This window comes from Pseudochaenichthys georgianus, unplaced genomic scaffold, assembly GCF_902827115.2.
Source record: "Pseudochaenichthys georgianus unplaced genomic scaffold, fPseGeo1.2 scaffold_607_arrow_ctg1, whole genome shotgun sequence".
Lineage (NCBI taxonomy): Eukaryota > Metazoa > Chordata > Actinopteri > Perciformes > Channichthyidae > Pseudochaenichthys > Pseudochaenichthys georgianus.
This window is the reverse complement of record NW_027263165.1, coordinates 113,970-132,987: the sequence shown is the minus strand read 5'-3', so window position 1 is coordinate 132,987 and position 19,018 is coordinate 113,970. Positions and strand designations below refer to the sequence as shown.

The 19,018-nt window shown below is 42.8% G+C and overlaps 1 protein-coding gene across 1 annotated transcript in view; it reads left to right on the top strand.

Moving 5' to 3' along the window:
• The first annotated feature begins 4,353 nt into the window (after positions 1-4,353).
• The window catches only part of amacr (alpha-methylacyl-CoA racemase), a 36,362-nt gene continuing 21,697 nt past the window's right edge, over positions 4,354-19,018 (top strand). The window contains exons 1-3 of the mRNA XM_034079395.2: positions 4,354-4,645; positions 7,476-7,619; positions 11,325-11,485. Of these exons, the coding sequence (XP_033935286.1) occupies positions 4,399-4,645; positions 7,476-7,619; positions 11,325-11,485 (552 nt within the window). The 5' untranslated portion in view covers positions 4,354-4,398. The remainder of the gene's footprint in view (positions 4,646-7,475; positions 7,620-11,324; positions 11,486-19,018) is intronic.

Below are 19,018 nucleotides of genomic sequence, written 5' to 3'. Positions count from 1 at the left end.
AATCTGAGTACTTCTACTTTTACTCAAGAACAAGATCTGAGTACTTCTACTTTTACTCAAGCACAATATCTGTGTACTTCTACTTTTACTCAAGTACAAGATCTGAGTACTTCTACTTTTACTCAAGCACAAGATCTGAGTACTTCTACTTTTACTCAAGTACAAGATCTGTGTACTTCTACTTTTACTCAAGAACAAGATCTGTGTACTTCTACTTTTACTCAAGAACAAGATCTGTGTACTTCTACTTTTACTCAAGTACAAGATCTGTGTACTTCTACTTTTACTCAAGTACAAGATCTGTGTACTTCTACTTTTACTCAAGCACAATATCTGTGTACTTCTACTTTTACTCAAGAACAAGATCTGTGTACTTCTACTTTTACTCAAGTACAATATCTGTGTACTTCTACTTTTACTCAAGTACAAGGTCTGAGTACTTCTACTTTTACTCAAGCACAATATCTGTGTACTTCTACTTTTACTCAAGAACAAGATCTGTGTACTTCTACTTTTACTCAAGTACAAGATCTGTGTACTTCTACTTTTACTCAAGTACAAGATCTGTGTACTTCTACTTTTACTCAAGAACAAGATCTGAGTACTTCTACTTTTACTCAAGTACAAGATCTGAGTACTTCTACTTTTACTCAAGTACAAGATCTGAGTACTTCTACTTTTACTCAAGTACAAGATCTGAGTACTTCTACTTTTACTCAAGCACAAGATCTGAGTACTTCTACTTTTACTCAAGCACACATCCTGAGTACTTCTACTTTTACTCAAGTACAAGATCTGAGTACTTCTACTTTTACTCAAGTACAAGATCTGAGTACTTCTACTTTTACTCAAGTACAAGATCTGAGTACTTCTACTTTTACTCAAGTACAAGATCTGAGTACTTCTACTTTTACTCAAGTACAAGATCTGATGTACTTCTACTTTTACTCAAGTACAAGATCTGAGTACTTCTACTTTTACTCAAGTACAAGATCTGAGTACTTCTACTTTTACTCAAGTACAAGATCTGAGTACTTCTACTTTTACTCAAGTACAAGATCTGAGTACTTCTACTTTTACTCAAGTACAAGATCTGAGTACTTCTACTTTTACTCAAGTACAAGATCTGAGTACTTCTACTTTTACTCAAGTACAAGATCTGAGTACTTCTACTTTTACTCAAGAACAAGATCTGTTGTACTTCTACTTTTACTCAAGTACAAGATCTGAGTACTTCTACTTTTACTCAAGAACAAGATCTGTGTACTTCTACTTTTACTCAAGAACAAGATCTGAGTACTTCTACTTTTACTCAAGAACAAGATCTGTGTACTTCTACTTTTACTCAAGTACAAGATCTGAGTACTTCTACTTTTACTCAAGAACAAGATCTGTGTACTTCTACTTTTACTCAAGTACAAGATCTGAGTACTTCTACTTTTACTCAAGAACAAGATCTGCGTACTTCTGCTTTTACTCAAGAACACGATCTGTGTACTTCTACTTTTACTCAAGTACAAGATCTGAGTACTTCTACTTTTAATCAAGAACAAGATCTGTGTACTTCTACTTTTACTCAAGAACAAGATCTGTGTACTTCTACTTTTAATCAAGAACAAGATCTGAGTACTTCTACTTTTACTCAAGTACAAGATCTGAGTACTTCTACTTTTACTCAAGCACAAGATCTGAGTACTTCTACTTTTACTCAAGTACAAGATCTGTGTACTTCTACTTTTACTCAAGAACAAGATCTGTGTACTTCTACTTTTACTCAAGTACAAGATCTGTGTACTTCTACTTTTACTCAAGTACAAGATCTGTGTACTTCTACTTTTACTCAAGAACAAGATCTGTGTACTTCTACTTTTACTCAAGCACAATATCTGTGTACTTCTACTTTTACTCAAGTACAAGGTCTGAGTACTTCTACTTTTACTCAAGCACAATATCTGTGTACTTCTACTTTTACTCAAGAACAAGATCTGTGTACTTCTACTTTTACTCAAGCACAAGATCTGTGTACTTCTACTTTTACTCAAGAACAAGATCTGTGTACTTCTACTTTTACTCAAGAACAAGATCTGTGTACTTCTACTTTTACTCAAGCACAAGATCTGAGTACTTCTACTTTTACTCAAGTACAAGATCTGTGTACTTCTACTTTTACTCAAGAACAAGATCTGAGTACTTCTACTTTTACTCAAGAACAAGATCTGTGTACTTCTACTTTTACTCAAGAACAAGATCTGTGTACTTCTACTTTTACTCAAGAACAAGATCTGTGTACTTCTACTTTTACTCAAGCACAATATCTGTGTACTTCTACTTTTACTCAAGAACAAGATCTGTGTACTTCTACTTTTACTCAAGTACACGGTCTGTGTACTTCTACTTTTACTCAAGCACAATGTCTGTGTACTTCTACTTTTACTCAAGTACAAGGTCTGAGTACTTCTACTTTTACTCAAGCACAATATCTGTGTACTTCTACTTTTACTCAAGAACAAGATCTGTGTACTTCTACTTTTACTCAAGCACAATATCTGTGTACTTCTACTTTTACTCAAGAACAAGATCTGTGTACTTCTACTTTTACTCAAGAACAAGATCTGTGTACTTCTACTTTTACTCAAGCACAATATCTGATTACTTCTACTTTTACTCAAGTACAAGACCTGTGTACTTCTACTTTTACTCAAGAACAAGATCTGTGTACTTCTACTTTTACTCAAGAACAAGATCTGTGTACTTCTACTTTTACTCAAGAACAAGATCTGTGTACTTCTACTTTTACTCAAGAACAAGATCTGAGTACTTCTACTTTTACTCAAGTACAAGATCTGAGTACTTCTACTTTTACTCAAGCACAAGATCTGAGTACTTCTACTTTTACTCAAGTACAAGATCTGAGTACTTCTACTTTTACTCAAGTACAAGATCTGAGTACTTCTACTTTTACTCAAGCACAAGATCTGAGTACTTCTACTTTTACTCAAGCACAAGATCTGAGTACTTCTACTTTTACTCAAGTACAAGATCTGAGTACTTCTACTTTTACTCAAGTACAAGATCTGAGTACTTCTACTTTTACTCAAGTACAAGATCTGAGTACTTCTACTTTTACTCAAGAACAAGATCTGAGTACTTCTACTTTTACTCAAGTACAAGATCTGAGTACTTCTACTTTTACTCAAGAACAAGATCTGAGTACTTCTACTTTTACTCAAGTACAAGATCTGAGTACTTCTACTTTTACTCAAGAACAAGATCTGTTGACTTCTACTTTTACTCAAGAACAAGATCTGTGTACTTCTACTTTTACTCAAGTACAAGACCTGAGTACTTCTACTTTTACTCAAGAACAAGATCTGCGTACTTCTGCTTTTACTCAAGAACACGATCTGTGTACTTCTACTTTTACTCAAGTACAAGATCTGAGTACTTCTACTTTTACTCAAGAACAAGATCTGTGTACTTTTACTTTTACTCAAGTACAGGATCTGATTACTTCTACTTTTACTCAAGTACAATATATGAGTACTTCTGAGTAACTGATATTTTTTTAACTGAGTGTTAAATGTTTTAGTTAAGAAGTACTTGGTTGTACTTCATCAATATATAACTTTGTACTTTGATAAATAGATAACAGATAGTGTCAAAGTCTAAATGTCATTTGTACACCAAGTACACAATTCAGTTACTATTTGTCTGGCTGATATTTTTTAAAAGTTGACTCACTTTTATCCTTTTTCACTCTTTTTCAGTCTGAATTAAGTCATTGTTAGCAATATCTTTATAGGTAGAAAATAAAAGTTTAAATACCAACTTATTGTTAACAACAACATGTTGTTTCACATGCACGACTATCACAATGCTGTGCTTGTGTTTAATCAAGAACAAGATCTGAGTACTTCTACTTTTACTCAAGTACAAGATCTGAGTACTTCTACTTTTACTCAAGTACAAGATCTGAGTACTTCTACTTTTACTCAAGTACAGTAATTGGTCCAACCCACTGGCAGGTTGTAGGGTTTTAAGAGTTTAAAGAGAAATTATAGGAAAGTATTTTTGATTTAAAAAAAAAAAAAAAGATATAATACAGTACCTTCGAGGTCCAGGCTTTAAAAGTAATAAGTAGTATCTTAAATAACAAATAATAATAATAGATTACATTTGTATAGCACCTTTTAAGGGACCTAAGGCATGGTGTGAACAAACAAAAGAAAAAACAAGAAGGGCAAATAATAAAGTACACATTAAATAAATAGCAGTCGGGGTAGGTTAGGGGTCGAAGGCCATGGTGAACAGGTGAGTTTTTAATGAAGACATGAAATGAGTTACATAATTGAAACTCCTTCTCTCTCCCTGTCGTTCCCCCCCAGTCTTCCTCCCATCATGGCTCTGGCTGGAGTGCGAGTGATCGAGCTGGCCGGCCTCGCTCCGGCTCCGTTTTGTGGGATGATTCTGGCTGATTTCGGGGCGAAGGTGATCCGTGTCGACCGCACCAAGACGGGCATGTCTCTGGACACCCAGGCCCGAGGGAAACGGTCCGTCGCCATCAATCTGAAAACACCTGAGGGCGTTTCTCTGCTGAAGAAACTCTGCCTTCAGTCTGACGTCGTGCTCGAGCCCTACAGGAAAGGTGAGGGAAACGGCACTGGTATTAAGCCAAACGTGTGATCTGGGCTTACAACAAGCATGCACAAAATAGCTTCTTCATATTGGTACATATATTCAATAGGGATGTTATGTTTTTGAATTTGTGACGATTGAGTGTACATTCAGAAAAACATACCTCATGCCCCTTTCACACAGCGCCTTTTCAGCTCCGGCTCGGAGCTGGAGCCTGAAAAGCGCCGGGTTTTCCTGTTCACACCGCAGCGGCGCCGGCTCTTAGCTCCGGAATCCGCTTCATTTCCAGCTCCAAAAAATGGTCGGTCCAGAGGCAAGAGCTTTGGAGCTAAGAGGCGACGTCGCTTACGTCTCTCTCACGTCGAGGCGTGCAGGAAACTAAACCCACCTCCCATGGGTCGACTGTTATGCCTGCCTACAAGCAGTAGTGCCTATAAACACACTTTATAAAGTCAGGCAACACTAACCAGGCTTCGTGTGGTTCTGTTTATTTGTGCCTTACTTTGACCATCCGTTCACTGTTATCGATCATTGTGGAGAGAGGCAGACGTGTTGTTTTGTATTATTGCAGCTATCGGATGCAAGTAGTCAGTTTAGCTTCGGTTGCTATGCCAACATCACCCGTTTTATACCAGAGAAACTTTCATAACAGCGTTGTGATACCAAACAGTGTCAATTCAGACTGACACACATTCACTTAGGCTAAGGGGAACTGGGGATATGCATCAGCTGCTTGTGTGAGTCGGACAGTGAATACTTTAGAGCGGCCGCTGCAGTGTGAGCTAACGGGAGAATAAACTCCCGTGGAAGAGCAGCACTGCAGCGGTCGGTAAATGCTGCAGAAACACATTAATAAACAATGAACCACGGCACTCTGGAGAAAAGTATAAGGTTGGAGAAGTCGTTATTCAATTTATTCTGGCTTCGTGTGATTAAAAGCAACACGATCATCGACCCGACGCAGTTGTTGTTGTTGTTGTGAGCGCCGTAATGGCTGCCGTTGGGGGGCAAATCAGCGATGTAAACGGTGACGTCATGACGCAGCAGGGGCAGCTCTGGGGCGCCAGTGGGCGGTGTGCACAGAGCGGGAGCTGAAAAGGGAAACCGGAGCTGAACCAGAAAAGCTCCCGCTCGGAGCTAGAAACTGAAAAGCGCTGGTGGGAAAGCCGCAATACTGTCAAAGAATATTTCTGTCTTTACTTCTAGATATTTAACCTTTCCGCCTGTTGACATTTACGACCAACTCTGACTCGTTATCTCCTTTAAAGAATGTACTGCTGCACTCATTCTCAGTTTTATGACCGGTCGTCTCTCGGTCACAGAGCCTAACGGAGCGTCCACACTACAGCTTCAAAAATAGCTTGGAGCTGGGCGTCTCTGGAGCTTGGGGATTTCAATCAAGCAACACGGCCAACAACCAATCACATGAATCTCCCGCCCCCGACATACAAAGCAAAAAACCCCAGGGGATTTTATGGGAGCAATATATATATAAACTCCCCAAACAGGCGAAAACCTACCAGTTTCCCCCACTGTCTCTGCCACCTCCCTCCATGCTGGTTCCTCCGGTCTGTATCCCGGTAGGTGAAGAGGGTCTGGTCATACAGCACCGGGTGATTGCTACGGCGATAGTTAGTTTCTCCTCCGACTTTTTTTGAAATATAGAAATGAACGGCGGGATATCTCTCCCAGCTTAGACGCGGTTTGATTGGCTACGGCTTCAGCTGTCAGATTTTGGGAAACGGGATTTGATTGGCTGGCGCTGGCTACTCCGGCGTCTCCGGCGTCAGAAGTTGAACATTGTTCAACTTCTGACGCCGGAGACGCCTGAGACGCCTCGCTCTGCTACCCACAATTCAGTTCGGCGAAAAAGCGCGGCTACGTGACGTCACCCCATTGAAAGTGAATGGGCAGATTGGAGCTTTCGACGCTGTCGACGCTGTAGTGTAGATGGGCCGTAAGAGTCAGGCAGGTGATTCTGACTGCCCTGGTTGCCATGGCAAATCTGACCAGCCTCTCTCTCTCTCTCTCTCTCTCTCTCTCTCTCGAATAGACCTTTTAACTAGTTCACAGAGAGTTAATCCACATATTAGGGGACGGTGCGTAAACACTGGGAACACAGATATCCCCCACACATATTTGGAGGGGTTGTGCTGAGCAGTCAATACTTACATTACATAAGTAAATTAGTGAAGTATATTTAAAAAGTAAGAAAATGGGGTCTTATTCAGGAATATGTGGGAATTTAATTCTCTTTACATAGGATACAACACATTTAAATAAATACCCAATTACTAGTAAAAAGTCTTACTTGTGTAAAAAGATGGATGTATTATCAGCAATGTGAACCTTATATATCAATATTGACAACGCCCCAAAAAGCCTGAATAAAAAGCATAAATAATAATTGTACCATTATTTGCACATATAGCCTAACATTGATTAAGTCAATTGATATTCTGTGGCCGAGGGGCGAGGGTTACAAAAAGCAGTTTCAGAACACATTTTGAGGTTTAATTAGTTAAATATATTCACAAGTTAGGAGTAATTACATTTGAATTAATACATGTCTTTAATTATAATTGAAAACTACTCTGTGTGTGTGTGTGTGTGTGTGTGTGTGTGTGTGTGTGTGTGTGTGTGTGTGTGTGTGTGTGTGTGTGTGTGTGTGTGTGTGTGTGTGTGTGTGTGTGTGTGTGTGTGTGTGTGTGTGTGTGTGTGTGTGTGTGTGTGTGTGTGTGTGTGTGTGTGTGTGTTATTTTGCCAAATGAAAAGGGGGCTTCTCATTGCCATCTGTTGCTGCTATGGTTACCAGCCGCTGATGAATAAAGATGTTTCAGGTGTGATGGAGAAACTGGGCCTCGGTCCACAGGAACTTCTGAAGGAAAACCCTCGTCTGATTTATGCTCGACTGACGGGATACGGACAGAGCGGGTCGTACGCTTCTGCTGCCGGACACGACATCAACTACCTCGCCATGTCCGGTAAGACACTACATACTGATATACACCGGAACATCAGCAGGAGAGGACTCTTTAAAGTAGAGACACTACATACTGATATACACCTGAACATCAGCAGGAGAGGACTCTTTAAAGTAGAGACACTACATACTGATATACACCGGAACATCAGCAGGAGAGGACTCTTTAAAGTAGAGACACTACATACTGATATACACCTGAACATCAGCAGGAGAGGACTCTTTAAAGTAGAGACACTACATACTGATATACACCTGAACATCAGCAGGAGAGGACTCTTTAAAGTAGAGACACTACATACTGATATACACCTGAACATCAGCAGGAGAGGACTCTTTAAAGTAGAGACACTACATACTGATATACACCTGAACATCAGCAAGAGAGGACTCTTTAAAGTAGAGACACTACATACTGATATACACCTGAACATCAGCAGGAGAGGACTCTTTAAAGTGGAGACACTACATACTGATATACACCGGAACATCAGCAGGAGAGGACTCTTTAAAGTAGAGACACTACATACTGATATACACCTGAACATCAGCAGGAGAGGACTCTTTAAAGTAGAGACACTACATACTGATATACACCTGAACATCAGCAGGAGAGGACTCTTTAAAGTAGAGACACTACATACTGATATACACCTGAACATCAGCAGGAGAGGACTCTTTAAAGTAGAGACACTACATACTGATATACACCTGAACATCAGCAAGAGAGGACTCTTTAAAGTAGAGACACTACATACTGATATACACCGGAACATCAGCAGGAGAGGACTCTTTAAAGTAGAGACACTACATACTGATATACACCGGAACATCAGCAGGAGAGGACTCTTTAAAGTAGAGACACTACATACTGATATACACCTGCACATCAGCAGGAGAGGACTCTTTAAAGTAGAGACTCTACATACTGATATACACCTGAACATCAGCAGGAGAGGACTCTTTAAAGTAGAGACACTACATACTGATATACACCTGAACATCAGCAGGAGAGGACTCTTTAAAGTAGAGACACTACATACTGATATACACCGGAACATCAGCAGGAGAGGACTCTTTAAAGTAGAGACACTACATACTGATATACACCTGCACATCAGCAGGAGAGGACTCTTTAAAGTAGAGACTCTACATACTGATATACACCTGAACATCAGCAGGAGAGGACTCTTTAAAGTAGAGACGCTACATACTGATATACACCTGAACATCAGCAGGAGAGGACTCTTTAAAGTAGAGACACTACATACTGATATACACCGGAACATCAGCAGGAGAGGACTCTTTAAAGTAGAGACACTACATACTGATATACACCTGCACATCAGCAGGAGAGGACTCTTTAAAGTAGAGACGCTACATACTGATATACACCTGAACATCAGCAGGAGAGGACTCTTTAAAGTAGAGACACTACATACTGATATACACCTGAACATCAGCAGGAGAGGACTCTTTAAAGTAGAGACACTACATACTGATATACACCTGAACATCAGCAGGAGAGGACTCTTTAAAGTAGAGACACTACACACTGATCTACACCTGAACATCAGCAGGAGAGGACTCTTTAAAGTAGAGACACTACAGACTGATATACACCTGAACACCAGCAGGAGAGGACTCTTTAAAGTAGAGACACTACATACTGATATACACCTGAATATCAGCAGGAGAGGACTCTTTAAAGTAGAGACACTACACACTGATCTACACCTGAACATCAGCAGGAGAGGACTCTTTAAAGTAGAGACACTACATACTGATATACACCTGCACATCAGCAGGAGAGGACTCTTTAAAGTAGAGACACTACATACTGATATACACCTGAACATCAACAGGAGAGGACTCCTTAAAGTAGAGACACTACCTACTGATATACACCTGCACATCAGCAGGAGAGGACTCTTTAAAGTAGAGACACTACATACTGATATACACCTGAACATCAACAGGAGAGGACTCTTTAAAGTAGAGACACTACATACTGATATACACCTGAACATCAGCAGGAGAGGACTCTTTAAAGTAGAGACACTACATACTGATATACACCTGAACATCAGCTGGAGAGGACTCTTTAAAGTAGAGACACTACATACTGATATACACCTGAACATCAACAGGAGAGGACTCTTTAAAGTAGAGACACTACATACTGATATACACCTGAACATCAGCAGGAGAGGACTCTTTAAAGTAGAGACACTACATACTGACATACACCTGAACATCAGCAGGAGAGGACTCTTTAAAGTAGAGACACTACATACTGATATACACCTGAACATCAGCAGGAGAGGACTCTTTAAAGTAGAGACACTACATACTGATATACACCTGAACATCAGCAGGAGAGGACTCTTTAAAGTAGAGACACTGCATACTGATATACACCTGAACATCAGCAGGAGAGGACTCTTTAAAGTAGAGACACTACATACTGATATACACCTGAACATCAGCAGGAGAGGACTCTTTAAAGTAGAGACACTACATACTGATATACACCTGAACATCAACAGGAGAGGACTCTTTAAAGTAGAGACACTACATACTGATATACACCTGAACATCAGCAGGAGAGGACTCTTTAAAGTAGAGACACTACATACTGACATACACCTGAACATCAGCAGGAGAGGACTCTTTAAAGTAGAGACACTACATACTGATATACACCTGAACATCAGCAGGAGAGGACTCTTTAAAGTAGAGACACTACATACTGATATACACCTGAACATCAGCAGGAGAGGACTCTTTAAAGTAGAGACACTGCATACTGATATACACCTGAACATCAGCAGGAGAGGACTCTTTAAAGTAGAGACACTACATACTGATATACACCTGAACATCAGCAGGAGAGGACTCTTTAAAGTAGAGACACTACATACTGATATACACCTGAACATCAACAGGAGAGGACTCTTTAAAGTAGAGACACTACATACTGATATACACCTGAACATCAGCAGGAGAGGACTCTTTAACCTCTCTTCCTGCACAAATCAGTAACCTTGCGAGCAACAACCAATAGCAGCCTTTAATACAACAGTAACATAAACGACTGCCTACTCGCGGGGAGGTGCCATTTTCTTCTTTTGACTACTTCGGCTACCGTCTCCTTTATTTATGTTGCCTTGACTCGACATTGAGCCTGCTAACAGTCAATGGTAACGTAATGCCCATCCTTCATGACCGCAGGTGAGGGGAGGAACGAACACGGCCCGGTAGACGGAGAGCTTTGCCTTCTGGCTCAGCTCCCTTCTCGTCACACGGTGCGGTAAAGCGACTGCGGTAAAGCGACTGCAGTAAAGCGACTGCAGTACCGCTCCGATCCTCCGGCCCGTCTCACGCTCCATTGTTCCCTCACTCGAGAACAAGGCCCCGAGATACTTGAACTCCTTCACTTTCTACTACATGTGCTACTACGTCTTTTTGCACTATTCAATACTGCTACTGGACAGTTTGTGGACCGTCTGTCTTGCAGTTGGTGCACATTTGTATCATCGTGCGGTTGTGTTCGTTGTATCTTCTGGCACAACACTTTCCTCTGGGATAAATAAAGCCTTATCTTATCTTACAGTTGCTAAAGGGAAGTGTCTGTCTCGCACCTAGCCGGTCAGGGTTTAGGGTTACATCCTGTGTGACGCTTTAGTCTGTGTTCCCCGTGCAGGTCTTTTGTCCCGGCTGGGTCGCAGCGGAGAGAAACCGTACGCTCCTCTGAATCTGATTGCAGACTTCGCCGGCGGGGGGCTCAGCTGCGCTCTGGGCATCGTGCTCGCTCTGCTGGAGAGAGAGAGGTCTGGGAGAGGACAGGTCATCGACGCCAGCATGGTGAGCGCTCACTCCCATCATGATGCACGGAGTAACTGACAGGCCACCAAGAGAACATGTTGGTGGTGAATACAAGTCTGTGGGTCTTCTCTTAAAGGTCTCCTATCACAGCTCTCAGATATACACAGAGCCTGTCTCTGATTGGCTGGAACACCAAACAGATCATTGCAGCATTACCCATAATCCCCTCTGTTTCAGCCCTGTTTCCAAAGTGCTGATTCTCTGTCTGTGACTTTAGATGAAGATAAGGAGCCCCTCCCCACGCCCCTCTGAGAGACATTTGGTTACAAAGAACTCAATGGAGCTCTAGAGGAGATTCAGGTGATAGTGGGGGGGGGGGGGGGGGGGGGTACCTTGGTGCTGATTGGCTACACAAGACAACACATCGTTATGACATCATAAAGTGGCCAAAATCTGATCAGCTCATTTTCAGTTTTTATAGAAATAGATCAAAAAGAGAGGAAATCTTTGTTCCTGAAACTTTCAGAGTCTCTTTCCACAGAGGGGACACATGTTGATGGAGAGGAGACATGAAGAAGAGGGGACACATGTTGATGTAGAAGAGACATGGAGAAGAGGGGACACATGTTGATGTAGAAGAGACATGGAGAAGAGGGGACACATGTTGATGTAGAAGAGACATGGAGAAGAGGGGACACATGTTGATGTAGAAGAGACGTGAAGAAGAGGGGACACGTGTTGATGTAGAAGAGACATGAAGAAGAGGGGACACGTGTTGATGTAGAAGAGACATGAAGAAGAGGGGACACATGTTGATGTAGAAGAGACATGGAGAAGAGGGGACACATGTTGATGTAGAAGAGACATGAAGAAGAGGGGACACATGTTGATGTGGAAGAGGGGACACATGTTGATGTAGAAGAGACATGAAGAAGAGGGGACACATGTTGATGTAGAAGAGACATGAAGAAGAGGGGACACATGTTGATGTAGAAGAGACATGAAGAAGAGGGGACACATGTTGATGTAGAAGAGACATGAAGAAGAGGGGACACGTGTTGATGTAGAAGAGACATGAAGAAGAGGGGACACATGTTGATGTAGAAGAGACATGAAGAAGAGGGGACACATGGTGATGTAAAAGAGACATGAGGAAGAGGGGACACATGTTGATGTAGAAGAGACATGAAGAAGAGGGGACACATGTTGATGTGGAAGAGACATGGAGAAGAGGGGACACATGTTGATGTAGAAGAGACATGAAGAAGAGGGGACACATGTTGATGTAGAAGAGACATGGAGAAGAGGGGACACATGTTGATGTAGAAGAGACATGGAGAAGAGGGGACACATGTTGATGTAGAAGAGACATGAAGAAGAGGGGACACATGTGATGTAGAAGAGACATGAAGAAGAGGGGACACGTGTTGATGTAGAAGAGACATGAAGAAGAGGGGACACGTGTTGATGTAGAAGAGACATGAAGAAGAGGGGACACATGTTGATGTAGAAGAGACGTGAAGAAGAGGGGACACATGTTGATGTAGAAGAGACGTGAAGAAGAGGGGACACATGTTGATGTAGAAGAGACGTGAAGAAGAGGGGACACATGTTGATGTAGAAGAGACGTGAAGAAGAGGGGACACATGTTGATGTAGAAGAGACGTGAAGAAGAGGTGACACATGTTGATGTAGGAGAGACATGGAGAAGAGGGGACACATGTTGATGTAGGAGAGACATGAAGAAGAGGGGACACATGTTGATGTAGAAGAGACATGAAGAGAGGGGGGACACATGTTGATGTAGAAGAGACATGAAGAAGAGGGGACACATGTTGATGTAGAAGAGACATGGAGAAGAGGGGACACATGTTGATGTAGAAGAGACATGAAGAAGAGGGGACACATGTTGATGTAGAAGAGACATGGAGAAGAGGGGACACATGTTGATGTAGAAGAGACATGAAGAAGAGGGGACACATGTTGATGTAGAAGAGACATGAAGAAGAGGGGACACATGTTGATGTAGAAGAGACATGGAGAAGAGGGGACACATGTTGATGTAGAAGAGACATGAAGAAGAGGGGACACATGTTGATGTAGAAGAGACATGGAGAAGAGGGGACACATGTTGATGTAGAAGAGACGTGAAGAAGAGGGGACACGTGTTGATGTAGAAGAGACATGAAGAAGAGGGGACACATGTTGATGTAGAAGAGACATGGAGAAGAGGGGACACATGTTGATGTAGAAGAGACATGAAGAAGAGGGGACACATGTTGATGTGGAAGAGGGGACACATGTTGATGTAGAAGAGACATGAAGAAGAGGGGACACATGTTGATGTAGAAGAGACATGGAGAAGAGGGGACACGTGTTGATGTAGAAGAGACAAGAAGAAGAGGGGACACGTGTTGATGTAGAAGAGACATGAAGAAGAGGGGACACATGGTGATGTAAAAGAGACATGAGGAAGAGGGGACACATGTTGATGTAGAAGAGACATGAAGAAGAGGGGACACATGTTGATGTAGAAGAGACATGGAGAAGAGGGGACACATGTTGATGTAGAAGAGACATGAAGAAGAGGGGACACATGTTGATGTAGAAGAGACATGAAGAAGAGGGGACACGTGTTGATGTAGAAGAGACATGAAGAAGAGAGGACACATGTTGATGTAGAAGAGACATGAAGAAGAGGGGACACATGTTGATGTAGAAGAGACATGGAGAAGAGGGGACACGTGTTGATGTAGAAGAGACATGGAGAAGAGAGGACACATGTTGATGAAGAAGAGACATGAAGAAGAGGGGACACATGTTGATGAAGAAGAGACATGGAGAAGAGGGGACACGTGTTGATGTAGAAGAGACATGAAGAAGAGGGGACACATGTTGATGTAGGAGAGACATGAAGAAGTGGACTTTGCATAATAGGTGAGCTTTAAAAAGGCCCTATTCAGCTCTTTGGGGTTGTCCCTCACCTCTAGTGAGTTTTGGTCGGTTCGTTTATGTTCCTTGAACGAACAAAGTACTTTACAAAAATGAAAGACATTAAAAGCGTCAGGAAATAAAACCCTCTCTTTTCCTCCGTACCCAAATCTCTAAAAACGGGGAACAACGGAGCTGATCCAGATTTGCGTCCGATATGACGTAACATCTGAAATGTGGACCCACGGGCCAATCAGAAACGCTGCTATCAGAAACAATGCCCGACTGTTTTGGACGTAATGTGGTCGGTGTTTACGTTAGCATCGCTAACACTCAGAGCTAACCTGTGCTGGAGAGCATGTGTGTGAAGAAGCAGGAAGTAGAAAGGAACTCACCTTGTGGTGTAACCGGCAAGAGAGAAAGCCTTTGAGCTCCATGCTGTTTCAGAGAGGATCCTTGATACTTGCCTTGATAATCCATGATAATCCTTGATAATCCATGATATGGCGTTTCATCACGGCAGCATTTAGTTTAGACGGTAGCTGCCGGGTCCCGCATGAGCTCAGACCCCTCCTCTTTAAAGCTTTATCCCCAACTCAGCACTTTAGAAACAGGAAGTGAAATAGAGGGATATGAGGCGTGGCTAGAATGATCTGTTTGGTATTTTGAACGAAACACTAAATAAACATGTTTTTAATATATTTGTATATATCTGAGAGCTGTGCTATTGCCTAAAGATACCATGATAGGTGACCTTTAAGCATAAAACACATTAGAAACATGAAAAAGCAAAGATAAGAAAACGTGTGGTACATGACTAAAGTTACAGTGCGGTGTGAGGTAGTTCAATTAAAAGCAGCAGCAAAAAGAAAAGTCTTCAGCCTGGATTTAAAAGTAGTGAGAGTTGCAGCGGACCCAGTGAGTTTTGGTTGCTTCGGTTTCTTTCCTTGCACGAACGGTTCTGAGAAAAATAAGAAGAAATAATGAGAAAACTAACAAAAGGGCTCCAGCAGAAAGAACACAGTTTATCTCTAAGGGGGGGAACAAAGACTCAAAGGTCAGAACTCCTCACGAGTTCTTCTCAGAATAAAGATACTAAAGAGTCGAGTCGCGCTGTGTTGAAAAGTGATGCTTGAAAGGCAGGAAAGAGAATTCTAAAGGTTGATATAGTGCAACTGAGCAGGATGTAATTAAAGTGTTCATAAGAGCAGGTGCCTTGAGGAGAAAAACATTAGTTATAATTAAGAGACATTTAGGCATTTAAACAGTCCACGTTTAGTTTTTCCTCTATAGTGTTCTATTGGTGTTAGTGCATGTACATCAGCAGGAGAGGACTCTTTAAAGTAGAGACACTACATACTGATATACACCTGAACATCAGCAGGAGAGGACTCTTTAAAGTAGAGACACTACATACTGATATACACCTGAACATCAGCAGGAGAGGACTCTTTAAAGTAGAGACACGACATACTGATATACACCTGAACATCAGCAGGAGAGGACTCTTTAAAGTAGAGACACTAACACCTGAACATCAGCAGGAGAGGACTCTTTAAAGTAGAGACACTACATACTGATATACACCTGAACATCAGCAGGAGAGGACTCTTTAAAGTAGAGACACGACATACTGATATACACCTGAACATCAGTAGGAGAGGACTCTTTAAAGTAGAGACACTACATACTGATATACACCTGAACATCAGCAGGAGAGGACTCTTTAAAGTAGAGACACTAACACCTGAACATCAGCAGGAGAGGACTCTTTAAAGTAGAGACACTAACACCTGAACATCAGCAGGAGAGGACTCTTTAAAGTAGAGACACTAACACCTGAACATCAGCAGGAGAGGACTCTTTAAAGTAGAGACACTAACACCTGAACATCAGCAGGAGAGGACTCTTTAAAGTAGAGACACTAACACCTGAACATCAGCAGGAGAGGACTCTTTAAAGTAGAGACACTAACACCTGAACATCAGCAGGAGAGGACTCTTTAAAGTAGAGACACTAACACCTGAACATCAGCAGGAGAGGACTCTTTAAAGTAGAGACACCAGCACAGTTACCACATCATGAAGCCCTAGAAGAAAACATCAACCAAAGACTGCAGGTCGAGGACGTGTCTCGCATCAGAAAGATGTTCATGCCCTCGGCGTCCAAACTTCATAAAGTGATCTGAAGTGTTATACGCAGGACGCCTTCAGAGGACGCACGCCTTTTGGGATAATTCAAGTAAATCAAAGTGTCTGACTTCCATTGAAATGAAGCTGCTGCTGCAACCCAGAGAAACACTTCTATAATGATCTCCTCTTTGATACAGAAACTACACATTTCCACATAGTGAACATGTAAATGCATGCATAGCAGACACTCACATGGGTTTTAGTATTGACTAAATCATTCTTGAACTAATACAAATGAATTACATTTGTTTTTAATATCTATAATTTATGTTATGGTTTATTTTTACTTATTTATTTCTTAACCCATTTGTCAACAATTTACATACAGCATAAAGAAAACAAAAAGACATGCTGCAAATCTGAAAGCTGTATATTTAATGCGAAAAGACCTCAATAAATAGCTCTGATGGAGTCAGGACTCAGAGACACGAGGAGAGCTGGAGCTCTGATGGAGTCAGGACTCAGAGACACGAGGAGAGCTGGAGCTCTGATGGAGTCAGGACTCAGAGACTCGAGGAGAGCTGGAGCTCTGATGGAGTCAGGACTCAGAGAGACGAGGAGAGCTGGAGCTCTGATGGAGTCAGGACTCAGAGACACGAGGAGAGCTGGAGCTCTGATGGAGTCAGGACTCAGAGACTCGAGGAGAGCTGGAGCTCTGATGGAGTCAGGACTCAGAGACACGAGGAGAGCTGGAGCTCTGATGGAGTCAGGACTCAGAGACACGAGGAGAGCTGGAGCTCTGATGGAGTCAGGACTCAGAGAGACACGAGGAGAGCTGGAGCTCTGATGGAGTCAGGACTCAGAGACTCGAGGAGAGCTGGAGCTCTGATGGAGTCAGGACTCAGAGACACGAGGAGAGCTGGAGCTCTGATGGAGTCAGGACTCAGAGACACGAGGAGAGCTGGAGCTCTGATGGAGTCAGGACTCAGAGACACGAGGAGAGCTGGAGCTCTGATGGAGTCAGGACTCAGAGACTCGAGGAGAGCTGGAGCTCTGATGGAGTCAGGACTCAGAGACACGAGGAGAGCTGGAGCTCCTCAAGAGAGACAGCAGCAGAACCCAAGCTGCCCCTCCTCCAGAGAGATAGCAGCAGAACCCAAGCTGCCCCTCCTCAAGAGAGATGGCAGCAGAACCCAAGCTGCCCCTCCTCAAGAGAGATAGCAGCAGAACCCAAGCTGCCCCTCCTCCAGAGAGATAGCAGCAGAACCCAAGCTGCCCCTCCTCAAGAGAGATAGCAGCAGAACCCAAGCTGCCCCTCCTCAAGAGAGACAGCAGCAGAACCCAAGCTGCCCCTCCTCAAGAGAGATAGCAGCAGAACCCAAGCTGCCCCTCCTCAAGAGAGATAGCAGCAGAACCCAAGCTGCCCCTCCTCCAGAGAGATAGCAGCAGAACCCAAGCTGCCCCTCCTCCAGAGAGATGGCAGCAGAACCCAAGCTGCCCCTCCTCCAGAGAGATGGCAGCAGAACCCATGCTGCCCCTCCTCCAGAGAGATGGCAGCAGAACCCAAGCTGCCCCTCCTAAAGAGAGATAGCAGCAGAACCCAAGCTGCCCCTCCTCCAGAGAGATGGCAGCAGAACCCAAGCTGCCCCTCCTCCAGAGAGATGGCAGCAGAACCCAAGCTGCCCCTCCTCCAGAGAGATGGCAGCAGAACCCAAGCTGCCCCTCCTCCAGAGAGACAGCAGCAGAACCCAAGCTGCCCCTCCTCCAGAGAGACAGCAGCAGAACCCAAGCTGCCCCTCCTCCAGAGAGATGGCAGCAGAACCCAAGCTGCCCCTCCTCAAGAGAGATAGCAGCAGAACCCAAGCTGCCCCTCCTCAAGAGAGATAGCAGCAGAACCCAAGATGCCCCTCCTCAAGAGAGATGGCAGCAGAACCCAAGCTGCCCCTCCTCAAGAGAGATGGCAGCAGAACCCAAGCTGCCCCTCCTCAAGAGAGATGGCAGCAATACCCCAGGCCGTAGACCTGTGCCGCGGGAAAGGAGACGGTGAGAAGAGAAAACGATGAACTGTGTCGAATACCTAAGCAAATGATTCCCTAACAATTATTCGATTTTTACATTAGAAAATAAATATGAATGCAAATCATATAAACAAGGACTTTAGTCTTTCGAGTTAGATTACAGCTGATTGCGAGATGGTGATTCCTCGAGGAGCGATATGTCCCCATGATGTCATCATAGTACTTCACCTTGCATCACTTCATAGTAAAACATACGTTCCATAAATGATACAGCATGTCATGCAATGCAGTGCAAGTTTGATTTAATAACATGTACATTTTTCCTTATCTGGTTTACAGCCGTCGTGATTTTTATCATCCCCAATTTTGATGCAAATATCTGCTTATTATCTTATGTAATCATCACGTACTGATCCGTATAAAGGCGAAATAATTGATCATGCAGTAATTAAGTTTGCTGCATTAGCGTCTTTAGCACAAGACACGCATAT